This window comes from Protopterus annectens, chromosome 4.part0 (genome assembly GCF_019279795.1).
Source record: "Protopterus annectens isolate FY-2018-M chromosome 4.part0, PAN1.0, whole genome shotgun sequence".
In the NCBI taxonomy this organism is placed as follows: domain Eukaryota; kingdom Metazoa; phylum Chordata; order Ceratodontiformes; family Protopteridae; genus Protopterus; species Protopterus annectens.
In genome coordinates this window covers 684,386,218-684,399,728 of record NC_056733.1, presented here as the reverse complement: position 1 = coordinate 684,399,728, position 13,511 = coordinate 684,386,218, and the positions used below count along the sequence as shown (strand labels likewise).

Here is a 13,511-nt window from a genome sequence, read left to right as displayed (position 1 = left end):
AACATTTTAGACATTGCTCTAATACAGACACCTCTGTGCTCACTGCCCACAGTTGCCAAATCACTAGTCATATCTGACCACCGTGCAGTTACATTTACATTACGTGAGAGATCAGATTCTTCTCAAAATCTCTCCGTTTATTCCAAGGCAAATCTGCTTCAGCTAACTGATGACCTGATGAAATTCGAACATCTTTCTCATCTAGATGACCCTGCATCATATGATGTGATTTTCACCGACATTATTTGCCCTCCACCAAGCTAGCATTAAGGCCGCAGTCCTCAAAAGACAAATACAAGAACAAACTCATTTGGTGGAAACTCGGTATCAAACCTTACAATAAGAGAAAGAAACTACTAGTCTGTAAAAGCAATATTGACACCAATCAGCTAGAGAAGAGCTCAATGTAATCAAGAAAGAACATTGAAAGAAAATTAAACTGAATCCTCCAAGAGAGTATGAATTTTAAACCATAAAGCCTTCTTCAACTCTTCCAGGAATCTAACAACCAGCAATGCTCAAGAGTCAATACAAAATAACATTACATATTGACACCCCCCCATCACCACCACCACCCACCAAGAACATTGCCAAATTATTAGTGGATAAATTCAGCTTAGGTTTTACCCTCTATTGCTGCAAATTACTCACAGAATCTTAGCATGCCTACCTCATCAAACATCACCTAGAAGCAAATCCTAAGCACTCTGTCCAAGGCTAAGAACACTAACTCAGTGGGCTCTGACAACATGCCAGGTTGTCTTCTTGTCAGCACTAATCACTTCCTGGCTGTGTCCTCATTATCTCTATTCTGTCTCAAGCTCTACAATGGATTCATGCCAGATGTATGGAGAAATGCTGTAGTCCTACTACTCCACAAAGGGGGACCACGACTGAATCAGGCAACTGTAGACCTACCAGACTTAATCTGTAAAGGCAATGGAGCACATCATTATGGACCTCATAAATAAGGACATTGACCCTAATCAATACGAGTTTGCTATATGCAGATCCTTCCTCTTTTCTAAACCTGCTGGTATTCTTTAATGAAGTCACCAAGACAGACTCATGTAAGCTGGGCCACGCAGCATATCTGAGCTTGGCCAAAGTATTGGATACCATTTCACAATCTGGCATCATCGATAAGCTAATACAATTAAATGTAAACCCCTTTGTTATCCACTGGATAGGCAATTGGCTCACTGACAGAACCCTGCCAGTTACAGTCGCAGACACACTCCCAACTAAAACAGCAGTTACCAGGGGTATACCTCAGGATAGGTCATGGAATTACTCCTCTTTGGTGTCTACTTCTCTGATGTTAAGGCAAAGACCAGCGGCCTGGGGATGATGAATTCTGGAATGACTCCATACTCAATGCTATCATAAATACCACAGATGACTTGCATATTCTCCAGGAGGGTATACCTTATACCAGCAAGTGGTGCTTGGTCCACTGCCTCAAACTAAATGCCAAAAAAATGTAACATTTGGCAAACCTGGGCAGACCTGTTCATATCCACAAAAGTGACAGCTGCCTAAAAAGTGACTAGGTCATTAGAGGCTTGGGTACCATGCGACCACTGCTGTTACTAAATCCTTTTATATAGCCAGATTAATCATCAGGAACATACTGTCTAGATCCAATGATGTCATTCTTCTCCTCCATCACCAGTGCAATAGCAAAATATAATGCCTACTTTGATACACATTTGGATAGACACATGACACCACAGTGTTTCCTTAACAGAAAAAAAAAAAAATCATGCATCTCAACGGCACATTTTCCTTTTACCCTTAAAGCTCTCTCTCTCTCTCTCTCTCTCTCTCTCTCTCTCTCTCTCTCATTTCCTACTAGCTAAATCTCTACCTTGCTTACAGTCTCTCAAAAGATTCAGTCCTATGTAACCTTGTACACATCCACAAAACTCATAGCACAACACCCACTTTTATAGGTTCAACTTTGTTTCTTGGCCTATCACACCATGTATCTCTATCAAACAACTTCTGCCTCCCAAGTGGCTAGGATTACAAGTGTATGCTGCTATACCAGGCAAAACTAACCACCGGGCTTGAATCCAAAACATCTGCACTACAGTTTAAAACCTTACCACGAAGCCAAACAATGACTTGAGAGACCTAAACTACCACCAGAATATAAACAGTAAATGTTGGTGGAATAGATATCTTTTACAGAGAATACCGCTTTTAAAGAATAGACTCACCAGAGGTGAAGCAGAGTAGCTGCATGACCCTTTTAAAGCATAACTCAGATGACTGGATGGGCTATCATAAGTTGATGCCTAGTCTGACCCTTCTAACTCTTACAGAAAGAGGCCAAACTGAATTGGGGTCTTGCATTAATTCATGCGTTAGTAAACTGGTGGGATTATTGGCTAGGCTACATATGGTATACTAGATCAACAGCCTACTACGAACCTATGAACAATAATGGGTTGAAACTTTTACGGTCAAACTAGGTAACCTGACCTAGAGTTTTGTTTTAAGGGAGAAGTTATCTAAAACCATCTTGGTTAACTTCCTAACAAGTGGTTATTGACAACCACCTATCCATTATATCTTACATGAACTACAAAAAAGGCAACTAGAACCTGTGCTTAACCAGACTTAAATGCTTCCACCTGGTTGCTGTTAAACACCATCTGTACACTGAACCTCAAATTCACTGCCTAGCAACCAAGGAACTAATAATTAATTTTCAGCACTTATATGTTCTGCCAACAATGTCGATATTATTTGGTAGCATGGCAGTTCCCTATTGCACTTTCATCAATTATATTTCACTACATACCAAGATAAAAAATATTAGCTATGGTCACGCCATATGAAGTGAAGCATTAATGCAACATTCTATTACTCTATTTCTGCATGTAACAAGCAGCACTGCATGCATTATAAACCGGTAACTAAGCAGCTAGGCTGCAGTAAGCAGCACTGCATGCATTATAAACCGGTAACTTTAAGCAGCTAGGCTGCAGTCACCACCTTTTTAATGTTCAAAGCCAGCCCATGTAACAAAAAAGATGAAATGGGAACTTTATGATGCTCGTCTTTTAAGCTATTAATAAAAAATAATGAAGTCAGAGGATTTGACTGGACTAAAGCTATATGTTTAGAAATAACAAATGATTTTCCTGGAAAGATATTGATCACTGAAAATAGTAAATCTCAAGTGTCTGAATGTAAAAGCCTAAACAAGTATTTAAAAGGACGAGACTTCAACAATTAAAAATGCCTACTAAACCAAATTACTTGAGGTGAGAGGGCACGAGTCCTTTCTGTAACAAGTGGACAAGTCTGTGGTGGAGGGTTTTGTCAAGAACATCCCCATCCCTTCTTATTTTTCGTTTCGTTTTGAGTTCACAAAACAGCTAACAGTAACCGTGTTTTGCCCTCTGTTTTACTCGGAGGGGGTAAAACTTAAAAAGTTTAAATGCGCATTATTTTGTTGTTGTTTGCTAACATTTTTCAATCGGGGTTTTCCGTTCAGAGCAAGTTATGTTTCAAAAAGAAAGACCGTATATATTCAATTAAACGCTGTTGCGCGCTTTCGAAACACTACAACACAGGAAGGTGTTTCCAGCATATTTATCCTCAAATGTGTTGCTTTCGGATACCTACCTACCGCCTCCTCCAAGAACGCGAGCCCAGTATGGAAGAAAACTTAAGTTCCAGGACTGTTGTATTTTATACAACAGTTATACAATTCCTCTGAAAACTTCTCATAGTTAACATGCTCCCGTACTTTCCTACCTACAACGTGAATCATTCCGTTCAAGCCAGTTTAAGACTGAACTGTTTAAAAAGAACCAATGCTTTTCAAGCCGATACTGGACACAAAATATAACTTTCTAGATAAAACATACACTCTAAGAGGATGGCCCAGCAACACTGTCAGCACAATCAAACTACAGAGACTTGCAATTGTTCTTCACAACAAAATGACTCTTACCCAATAACGTATGCAATAATTGCCAACTGGACTAGCCGATTCATAAGTCCGACTTTCCGGTTTTTAATCAGTACTATCTTCTGTGTATCATATTCAAAGAGAAACCCAGAAATGGTCCCACAACACGTACCCCCTGAAGCCATTGCTGTTGCGGATTGGTATCTGAAGGAGGTTTCCGAAGTTACTTGCTGAAGCTGCCGGAGTGTTGGGTTTTCCACAGTGCGGTGTTTGCCTGAAGTAGTCATATGACTGTCTGTCGCTTGTAACATTCAGTTACTGATTAAGCAAATCTGTTTACCGCGGAGCTGAGTGTAAATCAGCAATATATTGCGTAATAATCAGGGCCGGTATAAGCATTTTGGGGGGCCCTTGGGCACTTTCAGTCTAAGTATCACCATGTCATTGCCACCACTTCTATCCATCTTTTTAGTTCATGCTGCAGGCTTTTAGGAGTAGTACACACAGACTGACCTGTAGCTACAATGATCTTATTACAACAGGCATACATACCACACTGTGTTGGCCCATCTCACAAAGGGACATTTTACAGTTACTGGCATTTAGGTGTAACAAGGATACATTACAATAACTCTATGTAAAGGGGAGAACTAATGTGCAATGGAACCCTAGGCATTGCTTACTGTTTCAGCCCCCTCCAAAAAAAAAAAAAAAAAAAAAAACACACCCTCCATACTTTTTTTTCTTCCATTTCTCACATTTTACCTTTTTTATTCAGCTTTTTCAAGAAGCCATAACTTTATATATGCTCTAAAGTGCTTTTTAAGTTTATTTTTTTTACCCAATGATGGCTTGAACAGAAATGATGATTAAGGAAAGAAATTCAATGTTGCTGTTCAGCTTTAGATGTTCGTCGTCTCCCATTGCTGCAGTCCTGACTAATGGGTACTCCGCTGCCCTCCATCGGCCCGAATACCAAAGGGCTAGATATGGTGTCGGTCATGGCGCCCGAGACTGACGTGGTGTCAGTATAAATGCACATGACCGACACCATAACTTTAGTCTTTCTTGCCGCATGGTCCTGAGCAGAAGCAGAATTTGCAAGTGCCGTTCGGCGTTCTGGAATTGTCGGTTTTCGAGTTTCAGACCGGAGACCAAGTTGGGCTAAGTACCCCATTGGGGACATTTTATTTTTTGTCTTTTTCTTGTCTCAGTATTGTCGGATGTCAGACAAAGTTAATAACTGTATTTCTTGTGGGAAACAGATTCCTCATAGGGATTACCATTCACTCTGCATTCCTTGTTTAGGGCCTGAGCACGACGTTGTTGGGTGTCGCTTTTGTGCTACTTTTAATAAGCGTACTATTAAAGCGTCGGTTGGACTGTGCTAGGCTTGTGTTTGGTAAAGCGTTGTAATTACAACATGCCGTCGGATTCTCCGACGACTGGCTCTTCTAAGAAGCGCAAAGAAAAGTCTTTGCGGTCCAAGCAGGATGAGGCGTCCGCTCCGGACGTCAGTCCTGTAGAACCACTGGCTGCTTCAGTGGCTCTTTCTGACAGTGTGCCTGAGTGTCAAGGGGAGCCTTTGTTACTACAGGGGGTGGCTTCTCCTTTGTTAGGCCAGGTTGAGGGTGCTCCTCTGTTGTCTGTGGCTCCCTCCCCTCGTAGGGTGGTTAAGCCTCCTCCTTCTCTAGGCAGAGGCCATTCTAAGTCTAAATCTGCCCCTGCGGGTGCTTTTCCCCAGGGTCCAGCTCCTAGGAAGCACATGTTGAAGATGGCTGAAGATTTGATTACTTTAATTAGGGGTTCCATGCCTCCCCCTCAGAAGAGGCCCAGGGTAGAGACAGAGTTGGAGGGTTTGGTTCAGTCTTCCATTGAGTCAGATTCCTCTGTGGAAGACCTTCAGGATTTCCCTCCCTATTCTGATTCGGAAGCTGAGGATGCTTCTCCCTCTGCGTCCCCTCCAGAAGATTTTTCTTTCTCTGAAACTTTGCATTCCATGAGTGAACATTTCAAATGGGAGGGCCAGGATTATTCTGATTCTCGTAAAAGGCTGAGAGAATTTTTGTTTTGCCTCAGCACAGGCCCTTGGCTATTCCTCCTGTACTGGATGTTGTTCAGGATGTGTTTTCTGAGGCTGCCCTTAACCCAGATTCTCTGCCTCCTGCCCCTGTTAAACCAGATAGATACTACAGGGTTCCGGAAGCTCACAAGTACTTGTTTAAGAGCCCTAGAGCTGATCCTGAAACTATTTCTCAAGGCCCCAAGGCGTTAAGGCCTCTGTGGTTAAGAATCCAGTTCCTCTGGACAAAGATGCTAGGGCCCTGGATAGGTGGGGTAAAACTGTATACCTCTTCTACTTTGGCTATGAGGGCTTTGAATTGTCAGTTTCATATGCTCAAGTATCAGAATTTTTGTTAAGTCAATTGAAATGTAAAGTGGATGCTTTAGCTGAAGGTATTGACTGTAAGGAGCTTCAGGATTTAGTGCATGCTTCAGACCAGGTTGGGAAGCATTCTCTGCAGTGTGGTTTTGATGCTTTACAAGCTTCTTCCAGGGTGGCTGCTACTAGTTCTGTTGTTCGCAGACATGCCTGGCTTAAAGGTCAGTCCTTGTCGGAGCATGTTAAAGCTCGTATTATGGATGCTCCTTTGCAGTCTGATGTTCTTTTGGCCCTCCTGTGGAATTAGTTTTGAAAAAAATGGAGGAAAAAGCTAAATCTATGCAGACAGTTAAGGAATTTTTACAGGTTCAGCCTCCTAAGTTCAATAGGAATTGGCCTGCTAAGGGATGGTCTTTTCCCTCTTGATTTTCATTCTAGAGGCAAGTCGAGGCATGGTAGAGGTAGGGCTTCCTTTCAGGGCCCTGTTACTTCTAGGTCTTTCAGTTCCTCTACCCCTTCTGCTGGGGAGGGCAAGGGTCAGTCCTTTCGGAAGCAGACCCAATGACCTGTGTCTTCGGCTGCCGGACTCTGCTTTGCTGGCAGCTCCTCTGGGTGGAAAACTGGGACTTTTCAACGGGAATTGGCATTTGGTTACCCAGGACAAATGGGTGTTGGACATTGTAACTCGAGGCTACAAATTTTATTTTCACACTTTCCCGCCTTTCAACGGTATGCCGGATGTGCCTCATCAGCAAAAATTGGAAGCACAGGCACTGGTTTCTTCTCTGCTCCAGTTGGGAGCAATACAGGAAGTTCCTTCTGCGGAAAGGGGCACAGGGTTTTATTCCCGTCTTTTCTTAGTGCCAAAGAAGGGCAATACTTGGAGGCCCATTCTGGATTTATCCATTCTAAACACCTTTCTAGAAATTCCGAAATTCAAGATGTTAACACTGCAACAGCTGTTGCCTATGCTGGGCAGGGATCACTGGATGGTGACTTTGGATCTCAAGGAGGCCTATCTCCACATTCCTATCAGGCCCAGTTGCAGGAAATTCCTGAGGTTTCGGACTGGGAATTTGCATTATCAGTTCTCTGCATTGCCCTTTGGCTTGTCTACTGCGCCCAGGGTATTCACGAAAGTCCTGGCTCCAGTAATAGCTTTTCTCAGACTACGGGGAATTCAGATTTATCCTTATCTGGACGATTGTTTGATACTGGCTCAAGACAAGCACGAACTACTTCGACATCTGCAGTGTGTGATGACAGTTTTCAGATGCCTGGGGTATTCTGTGAACGAAATAAAGTCCAGTCTAGTACCCTCACGAGAGATGTGTTTTCTGGGTGTGAGTCTGAATACAGCGACTCAGATGGCATTTCTTACCCCGGACAAACAAAGAAATCTTCACCAGTACTTCCTACAGCTATCAGTCCTGTCCAGGCTGACTGCAAGGACAGTCCTTCAAGCCTTGGGGTTCATGGCATCTTGCATTCTAGTACTTCCCAATGCCAAACTGCATATGAGGAAGCTACAATGGTATCTCAAAAGCGTTTGGACTCAACACAGCCACGATTTGGACACTGTCATTCGGATTCTTCCTTGCATCCAGAAGGAATTTGTGTGGTGGGCTCAGGAATGTCACCTAAACAAGGGACTCTCTGTGACCCAACCAGAGGCAAGTCAGATATTAACGACAGACGCCTCGGAGTCAGCCTGGGGTGCTCATTTCAAAGGAAAATGGATTCAAGACCTTTTTCCCCCGGAGTTGCTTCACTTGCATATCAATATGAAGGAGATGCTGGCAGTTCAATTTGCCTTAAAAGCATTCAAGGATCTGCTTCGCCCGGGACTAGTGTTGATTCGAACAGACAACACAACTGTCATGTGGTACATCAACAAGCAGGGGGGAACTCATTCTTACCCTCTTTGCAGACAAGCAATGCTGTTATGGGAAACTGCTTTGGATCTGCACATCACTCTTCGAGCACAGTTTCTGCCAGGGGAACAAAATTCATTAGCAGATGTTCTGAGCAGGCAAATGGTGGATCCTCACGAATGGAAGTTGGATCCTCAGGTGTTTCGTCAGTTGACGATGGCTTGGGGAACTCCAGACATAGATCTGTTCGCTTCTCCTCTGAATTTCCGACTACCTCTGTTTTGCACAAGGCTGTTTCATCCGAAAGCCTGGAAAATAGATGCACTATCCTTCAGTTGGAGCAACCTTCCCGTGTATGCCTTTCCTCCTCTGCCTCTTCTTCCAAAAGTCCTGTTGAAAGTCAGGAGGGACAAACCGTGCATGATCCTTATAGCACCGGATTGGCCTCGTCAGCATTGGTACCCTCTGTTGAGGAGTTTAATTCAGGGGGCCCCTTGGCCATTACCACGGATTCCTCACTTATTGTCTCAAGAAAACAATCATTTTCTCAATGTCAGGGTGCAATCCCTACACCTGACAGCCTGGCACATTCAGTTTTAGAGAATGAGGGCCTTCAGCTCCCTCAACAAGTTTTGGATGTTCTTTTGGAAGCCAGGCGTCCTAGTACTCGAAAAGTTTATGCTGATAAATGGAAGAGATTTTTTCTTTGGAGTTCAGCTAAAGGCTTTGATGTCACATTGCCTGATTTGAGTTGTACATTGCAATATTTGACTATGTTATTGGACAAGGGTTTGTCTTTCTCTTCTATTAAAGTGCATGCTGCAGCTATTTCTGCTCACTATGATGGTGACCCTCCTTTATTTTCACATCCATTGCTTAAACAGTTTCTTAGAGGGGCAAAGAATATAAGACCCCCACGGAGGGCTCCTACTCCTACTTGGGATCTTAATTTTGTTTTGGAGAAGCTGACTCTGCCTCCTTTTGAACCTGCAGCTACGGCTGACTTGAAGTTGTTGTCTTGGAAGACTGATTTTTTGTTGGCTGTTACTTCTACTAGAAGGGTATCTGAATTACAGGCTCTCATGGCAGTGGAACCTTTTCTGATTTTTCACAGGGACAGAGTTTCCTTGCGTACTAATCCTACTTTTCTGCCTAAAGTGGTTTCTAATGTGGCATTGAACCAGTCTATGCATTTGCCTACTTTTTATGCTAACCCCCAAACTGAAGGGGAAAAAGTTTTGCATTCTTTGGATGTACATAGGCAGTTACGATATTATTTGTTCAGAACCAAAGAGTTCAGAAGTTCTCATCAGTTGTTTGTTTCGTTTGCTGTGACTTCCCGTGGAAAAGCTGTCTCAAAACAAACTATTTCCAAGTGGATTGGCCATTGTATTGCTTTTGTTATTCTCATCATGGTGAAGAAGTTCCAGTTGGGATCAGGCCTCATTCTACTAGGGCTACGGCCACATCTACTGCTTTTTTAAGAGGGGTCGCTACTAAAGACATTCTAGAGGCAGCTACCTGGAGTTCTGTACATACCTTTACAAAGCATTATCATTTGCCTCTTTATTCTAAGTCTAGGGCTGGGTTTGCCACTGCAGTCTTACAGGGCATGTCTGCAGCTCCTCAGGCTATTTAGTTGTCCGACCTCCCTTTTTGTTTTTCCGTCGCTCTGGGATTCTACCCATTAGTCAGGACTGCAGCAATGGGAGACGTCGAACATAGTACAGTTTTGTACCTACCATAAATGTAGATGTTCGAGGATCTCCATTGCTGCAGTCCAATTTTCCCTCCCTCCTTCCCCCTTTTTCTTTTTAGATTGGGGTTTTTGGGTGGTGTTTTTTTTTTGCATTCTGACATCTGAGGCAAGAAAGACTAAAGTTATGGTGTCGGTCATGCGCATTTATACTGACACCACGTCAGTCTCGGGCGCCATGACCGACGCCATATCTAGCCCTTTGGTATTCGGGCCGATGGAGGGCAGCGGAGTACCCATTAGTCAGGACTGCAGCAATGGAGATCCTCGAACATCTACATTTATGGTAGGTACAAAACTGTACTTTTTCCTTCCTTCTTTTCAATATACTTTCTTGACCAAGACAGCACAGTAATAACCATTTAGGAAATAACTCAGTTAAGCCGGTGCCCCCAGAAGCTAGGGCATTTCCCAACCTTTTAATCCAAAAGTGGCCTAAATAAAAATCGTGAGTAAGAAAAAAGAATGTCAGTCTTATTTTTGTCTTTCAATGAAGTCAAGTTGTAGCCAAGGCTTAAAATTCAAAGCTGACAAAAATAGTAGCTCAAAATAAATTAACAAGTCAATTGTTGTGAGGATACACAGAACATGTACGGGAATACTACCTGCCTCACTAATCCTCCCAAAATGACAGTCACTGCCTATGCAACCCTCTGGTGTTAGATTGGGACGAAAGCAGAGATTCAAATTGCCACAGTCATATATTTCAAGTGACTTCTGAAATACATATACATAGCATGCCTACTTACTCTTCGATCCTAACCCCCAAAGGCAACCAGCTATATATGTGCCTGATGTTTGATTGTGAGGAAAGTGAAAATAAATGATTGCAATAATGTATTCTACTTTGCTGCTACCAGGCAGTATACTGCCCCTACAGGAGCTAAAGTAACTTTCTTTGTATACCTCTGAAGTCTGTTAGAAAACTTAAGGAAATGATAACTACATAATCCCCAGCACCCTCATAACCTACAGTAAATGTCTGTACACAAGCATCTGAGCAGAGATGTTTTAGAATGTTTGTGGTTGAGGACAAAGGCCATTATCAGTTTTATCCTAACAGGGTCATATCATAACTCCATTCAAGCTAAAGAGTGCAATCAGAAAATGAAAGCATTTTTTTCTCGTCATTTTTCCTCAACCAAAAACAGCTTTTTGGGGGTCCCCACAGTCAAGGATGATTAAGGGAGCCTCCTGTATCCATTTATACAGTTTAAGGAGTGGGGGCCACCAGATTCCTAGAAGATCTACATGTCTGAATGCTCTGTGATATATTTTATGCTTTACTTTTGAAATATAATCACTTGTTAGTTACATTTTTATTGATACCCTGAAGAATAATGTGTGCGTTCCAGCATTATTGGATATGTGCATTGATAAAAATCTGTGATATTTTTTACACACACACACACACACACACACACACACACACACACACACACACACACACACCACAGCAATGCTAATTTTGTACTTATTTCAGCAAGTACATTGTACAACACTAGTACTACTACACAAGATCAGTGATTGCGTTTAGCAGTCATCAAACAGCAACAGGGATAAGTCACTTTTATTTACCTCAGTGAGGAGTAAATTAATACCTATCACTATCCCTGATTTCACAGATATTCCTGATTTTGTCTCATAATTTTGCTCTGTCACAATAAATCCAGTGATCAGATTTTTATACTTATTGTCTAAAAATGCATGTTGATGCAAAATGTGTTATTATAGTAACTTTTTAAATGAATTAGAGTAATATATAAAATGTGTTCCTCATTTTGAGAATTTATTATTTTTATCACTGAACAGAATTCTTCAGCAAAGATGTTGAGAGTTATAGTATCAGTTGTTCTGCCAGTATGTATAAAAACCTTGAAAGAGAAACCATTTCTGAAGATTAGAAGCATCAGCTCTTCTTACTGCGGTGGTGGTGCTGCGGTAGCATTGTCACCTCACAGTAAGACATTGCCTTGTTCGATTCTCAGCTAAAGCGTCTTCTGTGTGGAGACATGTGTGAATGGGCATACCTTCGTTGAAGGTTGTGCGTCGGGGCTGGCAACTCGGTACGTAAAAATCTACTGCCAGTCAGCGGACCGGAGTTCCACTGTGGCGACCCCTAACCAGGAAAAGCCGAAAGATACAAGAAGCATCAGCTCTTCTAAAACTCCACAGTTTACAATGAGATTGGTTGCCCTGGGCTGCTGATCTCTGCAGTGCTTACTTTGCTTATGTTTATTACAGCTTTGTCCTAACAGGGTCATATCACAGTCCTGTTCAGGTTAAAGCGTATAACTGAAACTTAATACATTTTTTCTCCTCATTTTTCCCCAGCCAACAGCAGTTTTAGTGGGGCCCCCCACACAGTCATTGATGATTAAGGGGCCCCTTTCAGCCACAGTTATTGCAGGTACCTAAAACTGGCTATGTTGTTAATTTTAGTGAAGAGGATGTCCACCATCAGGGCTTAACCTAGGCCAGGGCATTATGTCATTGGTAAAATATTTAATGAAATTGTAAAGCTTGTTAGTTGACAAAATACTGTTACTATAACTAAAGATGTTTGAATTTTGAAGGAGATAAATATGAGTTATTATTACTTACCTGCTTTATTAAGTATACAAAATTGCTGTACTAGCTTTTGTTGGTTTGACAGAAATGTTACAAAATATCAAGATTAAGATAACTTGCTGTGGTTGGGGGCCCCCCCAGGACCAGGGGGCCCCCAGCGACTGCAGGGTTCACTGGTGCCTAAAACAGGCTATGATAATAATACTGATAAAGGTGCATTTGATTTAGTAACTTCCATAGGACTTCACCACTTAAGAACGTCAGGTTAAGGGTAACGGAGAGAAGACTACAATGCTGCCCCCCCCCCCAAAAATTTCCAACAAGAATCGATCACCTGAAAGCAGTTTAGCAATAATAATAATGTGTGTGGTACTGATGAACTACCGCAGCAGGGGTAGCCACCTTGGCTCTAGATGACGTGAAGTGAAACCCCAACCCCGTGTGCAGAAATTGGAAAAGGGGTTCAGGATGGGTGGATTCACCTTCCCCCGACTGCGCCATCAGTGGACGGGGTTAATCGAATGATGGCATAATATAATTTGGGGGAGGTGCGCAACTGATTATATACCGTCAGCAATGGTTAACCCTCAAAGTAAATGTCATCTGTAAACTTAACCATCGCCATTAATATTTGATATTCCCCTCATCCTTCCTTAGCACACTGACACCTTGTATCCCAACCAAGAACTGTTAACTCCTTGCATTCCTGTTACAATTCACATCTCTCATCATACTCCCTCAGCAACTCTCAAACATTATCAAGTTTCGCCCTTTGCTTCCTCAATTTACAACAGTGACCCTATAATGTTATATACCTTATATACAGCATATCTATTATACTTTTATCAACACTGATACTGTTTTATATTGCCTTCTTAGTATTCATTGTATTGAACTTTTTACTACTTATTGTAAAAATGTACTCTTTGCATTACTTGTATTGCAGTGGCGGCTGGTGACTTCAAATCAAAAGGGGGCTGCAGGAGACAGCTGAAT

The 13,511-nt window shown here is 42.2% G+C and overlaps 1 protein-coding gene across 2 annotated transcripts in view; it reads right to left on the bottom strand.

Moving 5' to 3' along the window:
• Positions 1-13,511, bottom strand: part of LOC122799527 (P2X purinoceptor 4-like) — a 1,302,595-nt gene that overhangs the window by 1,141,990 nt on the left and 147,094 nt on the right. The window contains exon 1 of one of the 2 annotated variants that reach the window (XM_044068650.1): positions 3,974-4,362. The exons of the other annotated variant lie outside the window; for it this stretch is intronic. Coding sequence (XP_043924585.1) covers positions 3,974-4,242 — 269 coding nt within the window. The 5' untranslated portion in view covers positions 4,243-4,362. Of the gene's footprint in view, positions 1-3,973; positions 4,363-13,511 lie in introns of those variants that run through there. 2 annotated transcript variants of the gene reach the window in all.